Source organism: Erpetoichthys calabaricus, chromosome 8 (genome assembly GCF_900747795.2).
Source record: "Erpetoichthys calabaricus chromosome 8, fErpCal1.3, whole genome shotgun sequence".
Classification (NCBI taxonomy): Eukaryota; Metazoa; Chordata; class Cladistia; order Polypteriformes; family Polypteridae; genus Erpetoichthys; species Erpetoichthys calabaricus.
Genome location: NC_041401.2, coordinates 47924283 through 47939060, shown reverse-complemented (window position 1 = coordinate 47939060; position 14778 = coordinate 47924283). Strand labels below are relative to the sequence as shown.

Here is a 14778-nt window from a genome sequence, read left to right as displayed (position 1 = left end):
AGAGTCAGGTTATTTTTTGAATGCACAGCATATAGCAAAGACTTTGTAGCCATTTGCTCCCACACCTTTCTTGCTGCAGTAATGGTTGCTTAGCACCTGGTCTTGCCTGAGATCATTAACAAAAGAAGATGATATGGTTCTTTTTTATTGGTCAGGCTCTGGAAATCATTTACATGGCATCATGACTGTTGTGCCTTGTTTGCATTTTGTAGGAATGATTCACATTTATAAAAATCTGTTTTGCTTTAAAATAACTGCAATGTTGTGGTTATCTAATATTATTATCTTTACAAATTTACTTTGAGCCCAGACAATATATGTTTCAGGTACATTTTCAGTGCTTATTGCCTTGTGTGTAATCATTTTTCATTAATAATTATAACTTCTGTTGTTACATTTATCATTAAGATTTCTTTTTAGCACTTGTACATAAAGCTGCTTTTTTTAAAGTAATATATTTTTTAAATGAATTATTTCCTTCTCAGTATGTCTACGCTTTTTTCACAAGCTTCTGTATATGCAAAAGTAAAGCCATGAAAAATTTTAATGGAAATATAACAATATTAATAAATATTCCATAAAAATCTACAATGACAATCCTCACTGCTTGTAGTACATTCCCATCTTATCTATACTGTTTGATGCCATTTTGGTGAATCTTCCAAATTACCCTGTGTAGTTAGCGTTCTACTCTATGATTATCACACAATACATACGATATATTATAGATGCCCATCTGCTTAAGGAGGTAGCTTACTTTCAATATTCCACACAATCTAAAGTGCTACACTTCAAAAGAAGAGTTCACTGAAAATTCAAATTATTTTATTGCATTGAGAGAATATCTAAAGGGCAAAAAAAACCTGCAGTTTTTAAACTGGTTAAATTGTTTTTCAGTCTTTTAAAATCCAACCCTAAGCCTCAGCTAATGCTGTTTAGTGATTCAAAAAGTCATGCTTTGAGCAGAAAGTCAAAATCTCCACAAAGCACCTTCAGTGGTAAAGATCTTGTGAACAGAAATAGCACTCTACAAAAACAGTGAACAGATGCGTTGAAAATAATGACCTACTGAGCAGTGTAAGGTTTTTAAAAGAATGATGAACTTTTAAATAACTCTAAGGCTTTGGATTTAGTTTTCAGCATAAGCTTATTTTCTTGGGTAACACTTCAGTTTAGGTACTGCAAAAATGCATCTATTACTCATTTACTCTTATGTAACAAGATCTTAACAAAGGCTTCTTTAGATCTCCCTAACACTTATTAAACATCAGCAAGAGTGGCGTTTGGGGGTGGCAAGTGGGGCGACCACCCCAGTCCCTGCGCCTAAAGGGGCCCTGCTTTTGAGGTTCGCTTGTCCTACTTGAGCGGATTTGTCAAGTTATATTTTGATAAAGTTTGTATGCTATCTTGCAAAAAATGTAGCTAAATACTGTAATGAGAAAATCCAGTGTATGTTAACATTATTATGTTAACATTATTTTATTAAATAATGCATTATTTTATTAAATTTGCATGCAAGTTTATACAGTCCACACATACTGGTAACATCATTTGACGTAACTGGCCTCACCTGAGGTTGGTCAGCCCTAGACCCCCGCACACCCCTAAGGCCGCCTCTGAACATCAGTAGTTAGGTTATTCATCAATGTGCTGTGTGGCATATTCACATGATGATAACATTGCTTGTTAATCTAAAGGATTCACAGGTCTACTACTAAATGTGCAATATAAAAAGAAATGTGTCTCTGTTAAGCCACCTTAGACCAATCCAAAGTGAAGTTTTTTTTAGCAGGTGACATTGCAGAGATAAATAAACACTTCGCTGATGCTTAGTAAGTGTTGTGAAGATCCAAAAAAGTGTGTTAAGGTAATAGTAAATCAACTCAACTCAGTTCAACCTTATTGTCATTCATGCACATGCATGGTTTAATTACATTTTGTTTCTTACAGTCCCAGGTGCATAAATAAATTTAACAAATAGCATAACATTACCAAAACCAGTGCAACAATACAAAGTAACAAAGAAAAGGCAAGACTCTGAAACTTAATGTCTATAGTAAAATGCAGAATGTAAGTGTTATAGGGCTATGGTGCTGGGTGATATACTATACTGATATACTGTAATGTTCCGAATACTGCAGAATCTTCTGCCTAGTGGTAGGAGGTCAAACAGGTTGTGTAATGGTGTGTAACAGGATAGAATAGAATAGGCGCCGCTGTGAGTGGCAGCCTTTCCAGCAGCTCCATGTAGGACTTTATCTATCTATCTATCTATCTATCTATCTATCTATCTATCTATCTATCTATCTATCTATCTATCTATCTATCTATCTATCTATCTATCTATCTATCTATCTATCTATCTATCTAATGGGTGGAGGACGTATTTCACAATGGCGGAGGCTCTATGCAGTATACATTTTGCAGTACCTAAACTAAAATATTACCCTTTCTTATAGTGTAAAAATGCACTGTACCAAAATACAAATCTTTAAAAATGCTTCTGCAGTTTCTTTTCTCTGTCTCTCACTCTCATTAGGCATATTGAATATGGTATATCCATTATTTTATTATGTTTGAACTTTTTTTGCCCTTGCTGGTAAAAGCACAGCCTAGGTCTCATATAATGTGACACTTTAACAATATTATGGCTTCTGTGTTTATTGATATTCTGTCAACTTGTTAGTTTAGCTGTGAAATCAGCATTAATCATCTTAAAAACTATTGGTATGCAGTTGTAAAACAGGGTTTATATTAGCTGAGTCTTCTTAAACATGAGATATTTAGAGTCAACAGATTCTGGCCCTAGTTTAAACGATACAACACAGTGTAGAGTGTTGATGGCAAGTAACAAAATTAGAAATGCAGCCATTTCTAGCCATTTCTAATTTAATTTTAGCATTAAATTGTATAGAAACATGCAGTATCTTAACTTGTTGGCTTTGATTACTGTGTTATACTCTGTGGCCTGTAGGGGGAGCTCTAAAGCCCAGACACAATTGCACCACAACAGTCCCAGTTCCAAATAAGTGCTTTTAATTTAAACGATACCTTCATACAGGCTTCTTTTGTTCACAATACTCTTTCTCTTTTTTTTCTTCCTTTCCTTTTCTTTTTCTACACCTCCAGTCTCTCCTCCACACCTGACTCAGACTCTCTCTCTGAGTCAAGTGGAGGGCTCTCTTTTAACTGCAACAACAACAACAACAACATTTATTTGTAATGGCCGACCCCTTACCCAGACCAGCCACTACACTACCAAGGCTATTCCTTGGATAACCTGTGGCTTCTTTATTTAGTAACAAGCCGTACTCCTTACAGATTGTCTTATTTTTCCAGACACGACAAAATAACAAACAAAAAGTAGAAAGATATGTAAAACCACATATGGATATATTGACATTGAATAATATAAATATACACGAGGACAGACAAATTTCTTTATATATAATGCGCTATTGTGGCTGTTCGTTTGTCTGTCCAGGATTTTAAATCACCTGTAGCTCGCAAACCGTTTGAACTATTGACCTGAAATTTGGTACACATATACTACTTGACGTCTACTATCCACTTTCGGGGTGATGATTGACCTCCGAGGTTATTCCTTTTTTTATTTTTATTTTATTGTAGAATTAACTCTTGGCAGCGGCCAGCAGGGCGGCCATGCAGCGCATGCTTATGGGCTCCATTCTCATCCCTACCTCCTTCGCCATCACTTTCCCTACCTCTTCATATCTTAAATCATTCTTGGGGCAGATTGAAGACTTATGTACCAACTTAAGTGAAAAACTGAGGAAAATGTACTATGTAATTGCAACACAAACACTGACTTAATCAGTTTTAATGCGAAAAGATGCTGACGAAAGAAGAGAAGACGCGGGCCGCTAGGGTGGAGTAAAGAGCTGCTCAGGAAGCAGCAAGCGCATCATCCTCTGAGCAAATGAATGCTAAACGTACAGAGAAGGATTAGGAAAATTATGAATGCTCAAGTCAAGCGTATTCACATGTTATCGTGCAGTGCGCCGTTACTGGTATTCAATAATATATATATGTGTGCACAAAACACCACTATCCCAGTGACACCAGTGACTAATTATTATATAAAACAGTTGAAATGAAAATGATAAATGAGTCCTTGCTTCCTCCTGACAATACAAAAAATAAAAACACGACCTCATCATAAGTGTCCTCGGCAGTGGTTGGCAAAAGTCCAAACCCCAGGGTTTCCCAGTGCTGGCTGTTGTGTTAAAAATCTGGATCCTGAATAAGCAAGTAATGGACTGGTACGATGTTTAGAATTGAGTTGAAATATCTGTAAAATGATTCTTTTCCTTCCTCTCTCCCTCTCTCTTCGACTCTCTCTTGCCTTTCGCTCCTCTTGTTTAAATGCAAAATATCCTGGATGTAACTGGTGGATCCAACAGGTGATTTCCTTTTCGGGGCAGCGGTCTCCCTCCATCATCCTTCCCCTTTTCATTTATGGGGAAATCATTTACTGATACACACATATAACGGATAGTAAACAGGACGATGAAACGAAATGCAACTCAGCACATACACAGAATATATCTATCATTATGTAGCCGCGCTACATATTTATATAGCACATGTGCATACAAACAGTGCAGCTCAAAGTGCTTTACAAAATTTAATAAAAAGGAAGTTAATACAGTATATAAAACATTAGGCAATAATATTATACTGTAGACCCCGGAGTACTGGAAGCATTTCCAGGTCAGGCAGGACGACCATGGTCCTTGTAACATCAGTATCAAAGAGCTCCCACTGATGGCCCCCACATAGCCTGATAGGGACTGCAATACCCACGCTTCCCTACAGGATTCCGTACTGGGGCCTGACAGATGGGATGATGCCACCCAGTGTACAGGGTGAACATTATGGCCACAGCAGGCAGATGGCCAATATGCTGACCTTCCAGGTTTCCAAGAGCTGCTCAGTGGTTGTTAGGACAGCACTCCCAATGTGGCTGCTTGCACATCCTTTCACCTCCACATCCTGGCATGGAAAGGAGATATCATTCCTTCCCTGGCCTTCCATTGTCAAGGCCTCCTGGCCAGATAAGGGAGCGGTGACCATACTAGCTGGGACACCAGTTTATCTGTCACAACTCATTAAAAGAAATAAAATTTGTTTTCATTCCAGACATAATCTCCCATTAGCAGTAAAAGAAAAAAATCAGATTAGTCAAATATAGTATAATCCCTCCATATATCATCAGCGTGGAAGTGTGTGTGTGTCTGTCTGTCTGAAGTGTGAGTACAGCATGAAGCTCAAAGAAAGAGACTCTTGACAAAGTGAACCGCCAAGAAAAGAGAAACTTGCTTAGCCTCTAATACACAACTGATTAAATCGATTGATTGACGTGCCAGAATCCATGGTTTCTAGGATCCCGGCCTTTCTACAACACGGGCTTACATAGCTGGTATGTAATAATAGCCCATTAGATAATGAGCAGTGACGTAAGCCTCCAGATATGAGAGTAAGCAATATAGTTCATTTCATGCCATACAAAAACTGTTCTCACATCATTGTCTTAAGCTTCAATTTACCATCGAACAGGGTGCCTTTGGGATGTTGGAGAAAATGTGGGGTGCAAAGTCCATACAGACATTAGACAACAGTACTAACCACTGCTTCTCATAAGCAGTCATATTTTGCATACGTTTGATTGAGTAACTAATTCCTGAACAATCACATAGCTCTCTAATTCTAATTCAGCAGTTCCACAAGAATACATAATTCTTATTGTATAAATGTAATAAATTTCAGACCTATTCTGACATTGTACTCCGCAGAAAAGTAAAAGCATAGTTCATTTTTTGGGGCAATTACATGCATCATAATGAAAATATAATTTATTGCTTTCAAATATCCTTCACCCATCTGTAAACTTGCTTTTTTATAGCACAGTGCAGCTTAATGATAAAAGATGAAAAACTGCAAATTTCAAAGATAAGGCATTAATCCCTTAGACCTGAAGCAGCATGTACAGTGCAGTTAATCAGTTATCTTTGTTAACATACGCTATGCTGGGGTGCTATGAAGAAAGAAGTCATTAATTTTAAGCACTTACTGTACAGTTATCTTATACTTTTGGAAATCAAGAAAATTAATCAACAATTGCTTTTGGCTACTTTAATATTGCCTCTGTGTGAGATAAAGGATAAATAAAAAGCCTGCCAGCTAAGTCATTTGAGCATCCTCACTGCCCCAAGAAAACAAATGAATTGTTCCATCTTGAAAGGACATCTTTGCTTATTATCTTGATTACACAGAAAAAGACCACCTGTGGGAACAGTTGATTTAGGGATATGGGAAGTTTACAAAGCATTTCCAATCTTCTTTTATGATCATCTCTACTAAACAATTAACATGATAAATCTAATCTCCTTGAATTATGATTAACAATCCTTCATTCTGAATAAACAGGTATGAGGAAAGATTCTTGATTGTAGTCAGAGTGGTGGAAACTGCAATAACCTATCAATAAAAATTAAAATAAAAAACATTCCACTGTTGGAGCTGCTGTCGTGCCAGATCACAATGGTCACAATTTCACAATTAAAAGAAAAGAAAGAAATCAGCATGGTAGAACATAAGAAGTTTGACAGATGAGTGGAGACTATTCAATGCATCAATCCTATTTGTTTAGCTAATAGCTAAGCTGTCCCATAATAATCATGTAGGATGAAAATGTCATAGTAAAGGAACAGTTTCCTGTATTGTATATTCTGTTACTTAGAGGCAGTCAATTTCTTTAAAAGTACAGTATTCTTAAATGGAAAAAAGTACAATGAGTGTTGGTTAGTACTCAGCCAGAACAAATGCAATGGTTTTCTTATTTTAATTAAACAAATATGAATACGAGGTGACTTCTTGGTACAGTGGTTAGCACTTCTGTCTCATGAATCCAGCATTCTGGGTTTGAATCTTATGCTTGCTCACTGAGAAGAGTAGGCACCTTCTCTATTGTGTACGTATTTCTATGTCTACACCAAAGCAGAATCCCAAAGAAATGGGTTTGAAGCAGGTGTCTCACAATGAATTGTTCCAGTGACTTTTACAGCAAGCGTGCCTGTATAATGATCACTTGTATAGTGAGAAATCTACAGGGACTCAGTCAAAGAGCTTTACGATTTGATGTGACAAAATCAAACTGGTGTGATTTTATCATAGTGAGCCGCTAATCATTGGCGTGGACTTTTCGAGAGTTAATTGCTATATGCGCTCAACTGGGAGTACAATACATTCAATGACCACAAAAAAATTTAAAATAAGGAACATTGGTGGCAGCTAGGAAAGGAAGGGAGCAACTGTTTTGATGACTGTTTGATGTTTCATGTTTGTTCTACCACGTCAAAGTTGAAAAAAAAATATAAGAATGATGAGCCAAAATACGGGCATATATTTATACCCAATGTTGATTAGTTCACAGAATAAGACCATACCACATTAGGTTTGCTGTACAATAGCAGATTTGGAACCATGTACTTTCTAGTTGTATAATATGGCATATACAATAATTTAACCTGTACAGTCATGTGGCCATTCTCAGAGGTAATAAGGTCCATCCACTGCAGCAGTCATTACAATTGGCATGCTTCCCCACTAGAAGTTGCGTTGGGTCCTGCTGTATAAATTCAGAAGTGACCCTGTCTTAATGTGGGTACATGCAGTGGACTGGATCCCTGCAATGGGCTTGTGCCCTGTACTGAGCTGCATCCTGTTTTGCACTCAAGTGCTGCTGGGATAGGCCCTAGCCCCTTGTTTTAGATACATTTTTTTCTAGGTTTGAATTCTTGATCCCACTTTATCCAGGTTTACGCTATCAGGTGCATGGTTGAAAGCAATGCTAGATGGGATTGCAGTATCACAAGGCACATTTGTAATAATAATTCTACCAAGCCAATTCAGAGTAACCAATTAACATAAAGTGCATGTCAGTGGGAGAGTAGTACCTTGAGAAACCTTCACGAAAATGGTGAGAACATGAAAAGTCTACAGAGACAGTTGTGCATCAGCAGGCCTATTTCATTAAAGGAAAAAAAGGTGAGGTGTATCTACAGGAAATTCACACTATCATAAGGAGGATAGGGCGGCACGGTGGCGCAGTGGGTAGCCCTGCTGCCTTGCAGTTAAGAGACCTGGGTTCGCTTCCCGGGTCCTCCCAGCGTGGAGTTTGCATGTTCTCCCTGTGTCTGCGTGGGTTTCCTCCGGGTACTCCGGTTTCCTCCCACAGTCCAAAGACATGCAGGTTAGGTGCATTGGTGATTCTAAATTGTCCCTAGTCTGTGCTTGGTGTGTGTGTGTGTGCGCGCGCGCTCTGTGGTGGGCTGGCGCCCTGCCCGGGGATTGTTCCCTGCCTTGTGCCCTGTGTTGGCTGGGATTGGCTCCAGCAGACCCTCTTGACCCTGTAGATAAGATATGACAGGTTGGATAATAGATGGATAAGGAGGATATGGAAATATTTCAAATTTACTGAATAAATTCGATTCAAACTCAAGACAGTTGAACCTGTGAGTCCATAATCGGTGCACTAGTAGGTAATCCCTTTAGATTTTACAATTTTGAAAGTTAATTTTACAGCATAAAATGAGTTCAAGTCTGCCACTTATTTGAATATGAATGGACGTCTTAACCGATGTAATTAAATTTAATCCAGGGACTGTAATTCCCAGCCTGATCGTTGTCTCTTGTGGCGGGCCCATGCCCGGCCAGGATGCCCCTTTGTCACTAGATCCGGGGGGGCAGTCATGGGAGCCACGCTACGTCCTTTGCAACCTTTGTTGGCAGCACCCCTGGGTTGTGTCAAGGCCACTTTCATGGAACACCAGAGCTCATCTTGGTTGGGCTCCATGGCCTCCGCCAGGGGGAGCTGCATAGAGCTGCACGGCTTAACAAGCCCGTCTGGGCGAGAGTGCTGCCAGAAGTAGGTCAACGGGCACCTACAGCACTTCCAGTCAAGAGGAGGTGGACGAAGCTGCCCTGGGAGGAGTGGAAAGAAGAGTATGATTTGGGGTGATTTTTCTTTGTATTTTGGGACTGTGTTGTGCCTGTGGGGTTCACAGGGAAGACGTGCCCCACAGGTGAAGAAGAAATTAAAAGTTCTTTTGTTTATTTTACACGTGCCTCCGTTGTCAGTCTGTGTCGGGTCGGTGCCAACCAAGCGCCAATATCACACTCTTTAGAGCATGCTGGCTCCTATGGAGTTTCTGTTACATCCCAAACAAATTACTTTTGGTTTGCTGGTTACTCTAAAAGAGATCAATGGATGGATGTTTTTGGATGATGAGACACTGTTATCCCAGTAAGGAAACAGAAAATTAAAAAGGGTAAAGTCAGAATACTTTGTAATGATTTACTTCATGAGGTAGAAGTACATAATAAACAAGAATAATTGCATCACATATTTGAAATATTAACATGTATGGTTCAGTTTAAATGTGTGAATTCTAAATATTCCCAACTGAAATAGAAATGTGTCATTTTTCACCATCTGATAGCAGTCCACAGAAGTCTAGATTCCTGTAAAGGATCAAAAATCATATTCATACTCACTGACCTTGAATTAGTGTAAAAGGATACCCCACAAGCATATGTTTGAAATTTGTCATTTTTAACCATCTACGAGTGGCTCTTAGAGAGCTAGGTAAAGAATTAAATGCCAACAATATTATCATATTCATGATCAGTAACCTTGAAATAGCACAAAACAACCCTCCTCATGCCTGTATTACTCATACCCATTTTTTTTCAATTTCTGTACAATGAGTGACTTACTGTAGTCCCCTCGTATCCCAATAGCGGTTGAACCCATAGGATCGGTTAATGTCGAATGCACAACTTCAAGTCCTTGTGATCATTTTTGCTGAAGGCACCTATGAGTTTACTGCACAAAATATGGTTGAAAAATTAATTTCCTAAAAATTTGGGTTTTTCAGGTCTAGAGAGCCAAAAATAGGGGACCCATAAACTTGGCATCTTGCATAACTAGACAAAAAGACGCATCAACAATATGTTACATGTGAGAGTGTTCTCATATCAGTAAGTATTGAGGAGGCTCTGGACAAAAAAACCTGATGAGCATTTATAAGTAATTCTTAGGAGCACAAAAAAACAGTTACATACAGACAGACACGTATCCTCAAAGTCACTTAATCCATTTCAGGGTTGTGGGGGATCAGAGCCTAACCCAGTAATATTGGTAACAAGGCAAGAAACAGACCTGGAGAGGGATGACAGTCATTGAAATGGCACTCCTTGCCAAATACTGGAGTTATTTATAATAGGAACAAAGACAATATCTTTTGTTTATTTTGTAAATTACTACAACATTATCTTTGAAAGAGTAAGTGACTTTTTTTCGAAGAAGTACTGGGGACTGAACTGATATCCTTATGCGTCACACTCCAGTACACTAGCCAGGAGGCCACACTGCCTGGTTCAATTACAAACCTCATACACTTACTGTTTTCATTTTAAGTTGATTAATAGTTCTGGGAGGTCTAATTTAATTTATACATCACTTAGTAAATATAAAGTAATTTAAACTTTTGAGACAATTGTTTCTTTAAGATAAATTACATCACTTTTGTAAGTTTAAAAAATTAGCACGATTATCAAAATGATAAAAGATGCATTTCTAAGTATAGCATCAGATGCATTGTGTGTTCTGCATTGATTTTTTTCAGCTGTTTAATCCCATTTATTTCTTTATTGGATTTTATACAGGTCTGTCCATAGATTATGCAGCAAACAAATTGTATTGGATCAGTTCTGGAAATGGAACAATAAACAGATGTAACCTGGATGGCAGTAATTTAGAAGTGTTGCAGTCTATGAAGAAGGAGCTAACAAAAGCCACAGCATTGGCTGTTATGGGTGAGTGCATTTATACTACATTGCTGGCAAATATTGATTGGGCAAAGCAAAGCCGATGCTAAGGATCTTAAAAGTACACTTAATTAGTCTCCTCTGACATTAGAGGGTGAAACTTAAAAAAAAAAAAAAAAGGCAAAAATGTTGCACAAAGGTGTTAACTTTAAGTGTGCGTTCCAATACCTTTTTGGAAATACTGTATAAAAAATTGAGTTGCATGATGGCTAACAGTCAATTCTTGTGTGGAGTGTGGGTTTTCTCCAGGCTTCATCCTATGTTCTTTATCTTAAATATAAAGTCTAAAACATCTTGGTAAGGGTGTATGTATAAGGGACTGGAGCCTCTTCCAGCATTTATTCTTTTGGCCAGATAACTTCCTACCCCATCTGACTCTGTTTTGAAATCAGTGGCTTCTTGAAAAAAAAACTTGATCTATTATTATTATTGTTATTATTATTATTATTATTTACAGCGCTGCTGTGAAGTAGTTTTAACTTTTTTTTCCAGAATAAATGTGAGGTTGCTGTTATTATAGTATATTCACTTGGAATGAAAACAGATTTGAATGTTTGAAACTGGATTTTGATGTCTAATTGTCCTTTTCACTGTCAAAGTGTCCTTGAGTGATGGCAGATTTGATGAACGAGGAATGATTCAGTGGTGGGTGAAAGAGATAAGATGGTTTAGACTTGATTGTCTACAAAGATATGAACAAACAGACCTATTGTTGTTTTCATAGGTTCATGTCTGAATATTAATCATCTAAAAGTGGAGAGGAACAAAGCAGTAGAAACATTTGCAAATTATATATACTTAAAGGACAGATACGGTTAAATTAGAGACATTTTCAAGTTAATCTGATGTAAAAAATAAAATGAAGCATAATGCATTTAGAAACACAGTATTATAATTAGTTTATATATTTATTAATGACATGGAAAACTTATATTTTTGTAACTTTACCATGTTAAAGCTGAAATCAATCCTGCAAACACTACTGAAAGCTCTTAAGACAAACTGGAAGGCTCTAATGAATTGCTGCTCTTTTCTAAATTGTTTCATCAGTAATATACTAATAATAATAATAATTATTATTAGCCAGTAATTATACTGAGCTCCTCATTATTGTATACTGAGGTAAAGTATCTGACGAAAGCAGAAGATTATGTATTAAGTAGTAAAACTATTTTACTAGAATAGTGTAGTGTGTGGTGCTACTGTTGTATGCCTCCTATAAACAGGGATTGAATTTATTTCCAGTTACTGTCTTGTGCCGTTTGATGATCCTCTTTGTGATTATAGGTTTTATTTGTGTTTTTTTGTACATTTTGATTCTCTCCCTACATTACAAAAATTAACTAAATTGTCCCTGTATAATTACAAGCTATAGAGCATAAGAAAGAATGTGTAGATGTTAATCAATCAATCAATCAATCAATCAATTAATTATTTATCACCTTTGCTTTTTACAGTGCTAATAATTATAGAGACATTTCAGTGAGGCTTCCATAACCCATTCATACACAAGTATTCCTTATAACAAAGTAGCGTTTCTCTTAGACCACTGCTGCTACTATTTTATATTCCTTACTTTTCTGTACAATTTGTCATTGCCAGATATAAAACTTATAACAAAGTAATTGAACCAGACTCATTTTTAGAAGCAACATAATACAATATATTAATAAAGCATTAATGAAATACAAGAACTGCTTATCTATCTATATCTATATAAATAAAATCCAACATCTGTCTGTCTGTTTGTCTGTGTGTCTGTTTGCTTTCATGAGAGAACTACTTAACATATAATTTGCTTGAACATTCCGGTTGATTTTGCAACCTCTGTCATTGCGCTATGTGTCATAGTTTGCTTGCAGTACTGACTTATTTACGCAAATCCGAGAGAGCAGCTGCAGGCTGAGGGAAGGGGGGGCAGGGCCCTCCTCACTCACATGCCAACCTCTGTTTGAGTCGCTCTACATCTCGCCACTTGTTGGAGCATACCTTGCCTCTACTTAGCTAGCAATACCTCTTTCTTCAGCAGACATTACCATCTAAAGATTGTTAAGGAGTAACGTTTGACATTTTTGACAGAGAGATCAGAGTTACGTGTGTTTTAGCGGGTAGCTACTGACTGCCAGAGATATGACACTCCACCTGTCAGAGCTCAACACGATCAGATGCAGTGCCAACGTGTTAGATGTTGGAGTGAACCTACCTTCCGCTTGGCCAGAATTACATTTTTTTTTGTGTTGATTTTTAAAGTTTGTCCTGATTCCCTGCAGGGGACAGCTCATATATATATATATATATATATATATATATATATATATATATATATATATATATATACACAGTACTGTGCAAAAGTTTTAGGCAGGTGTGAAAAAAATGCTGTAAACAAAGAATACTTTCAGAAATATAAATAATGATTGTTTATTGTTATCAATTTACAAAATGCAAAGTGAGCGAACAAAAGAAAAATCTAAATCAAATCAATATTTGGTGTTACTACCTTTTGCCTTCAAACCAGCATCAATTCTTATAGGTACACTTGCACAAAGTCAGGGATTTTGTAAGATTCTAGTCAGGTGTATGATCAACCAATTATACCAAACAGGTGCTATGATCATCAATGTCACACGTAGGTTGAAACACAGTCATTAACTGAAACAGAAACAACTGTGTAGGAGGCTTAAAACTGGGTGAGGAACAGCCAAACTCTGCTACCAAGGTGAGGTTGTGGAAGACAGTTCCATGTCATGGCAAGATTGAGCACAGCAACAAGACACAAAGTAGTTATACTGCATCAGCAAGGTCTCTCCCAGACAAAGATTTCAAAGCAGACTGGGGTTTCAAGATGTGCTGTTCAAGCTCTTTTGAAGAAGCACACAGAAATGGGCAACGTTGAGGATTGTAGACGCAGTGGTCGGCCAAGGAAACTTAGTGCAGCAGATGAAAGACACATCAAGCTTATTACCCTTCGAAATCAGAAGATGTCCAGCAGTGCCATCAGCTCAGAACTGGCAGAAACCAGTGGGACCCAGGTACACCCATCTACTGTCCGGAGAAGTCTGGCCAGAAGTGGTCTTCATGGAAGAGTTGCAGCCAAAAAGCCATACCTCTGACGTGGACATAAGGCCAAGCGACTCAGGTATGCACGAAAACATAGGAACTGGGGTGCAGAAAAATGGCAGCAGGTGCTCTGGACTGATGAGTCAAAATTTGAAATATTTGGCTGTAGCAGAAAGCAGTTTGTGCGTCGAAGGGCTGGAGAGTGGTACAATAATGAGTGTCTGCAGGCAACAGTGAAGCATGGTGGAGGTTCCTTGAACGTTTGGGGCTGCATTTCTGCAAATGGAGTTGGAGATTTGGTCAGGATTAATGGTGTTCTCAATGCTGAGAAATACAGGCAGATACTTATCCATCATGCAATACCATCAGGGAGTTGTATGATTGGCCCCAAATTTATTCTGCAGCAGGACAACAACCCCAAACATATAGCCAAAGTCATTAAGAACTATCTTCAGCGTAAAGAAGAACAAGAAGCCCTGGAAGTGATGGTATGGCCCCCACAGAGCCCTGATCTCAACATCATTGAGTGTGTCTGGGATTACATGAAGAGACAGAAGGATGTGAGGAAGCCTACATCCACAGAAGATATGTGGTTAGTTCTCCAAGATGTTTGGAACAACATACCAGCCGAGTTACTTCATAAACTGTGTGCAAGTGTACCTAGAAGAATTGATGCTGTTTTGAAGGCAAAGGGTGGTCACACCAAATATTGATTTGATTTAGATTTCTCTTTTGTTCATTCATTGAATTTTGTTGATTGATGAAAATAAATGATTAACACTTCCATTTTTGAAAGCATTCTTT

General features: G+C 37.8%; 1 protein-coding gene across 1 annotated transcript in view; it reads left to right on the top strand.

The window, feature by feature from the left end:
• Window positions 1–14778, top strand: part of lrp1bb (low density lipoprotein receptor-related protein 1Bb) — a 2167948-nt gene that overhangs the window by 1510786 nt on the left and 642384 nt on the right. Inside the window, exon 32 of the mRNA XM_051931086.1 lies at window positions 10753–10902. Within this exon, the coding sequence (XP_051787046.1) occupies window positions 10753–10902 (150 nt within the window). The remainder of the gene's footprint in view (window positions 1–10752; window positions 10903–14778) is intronic.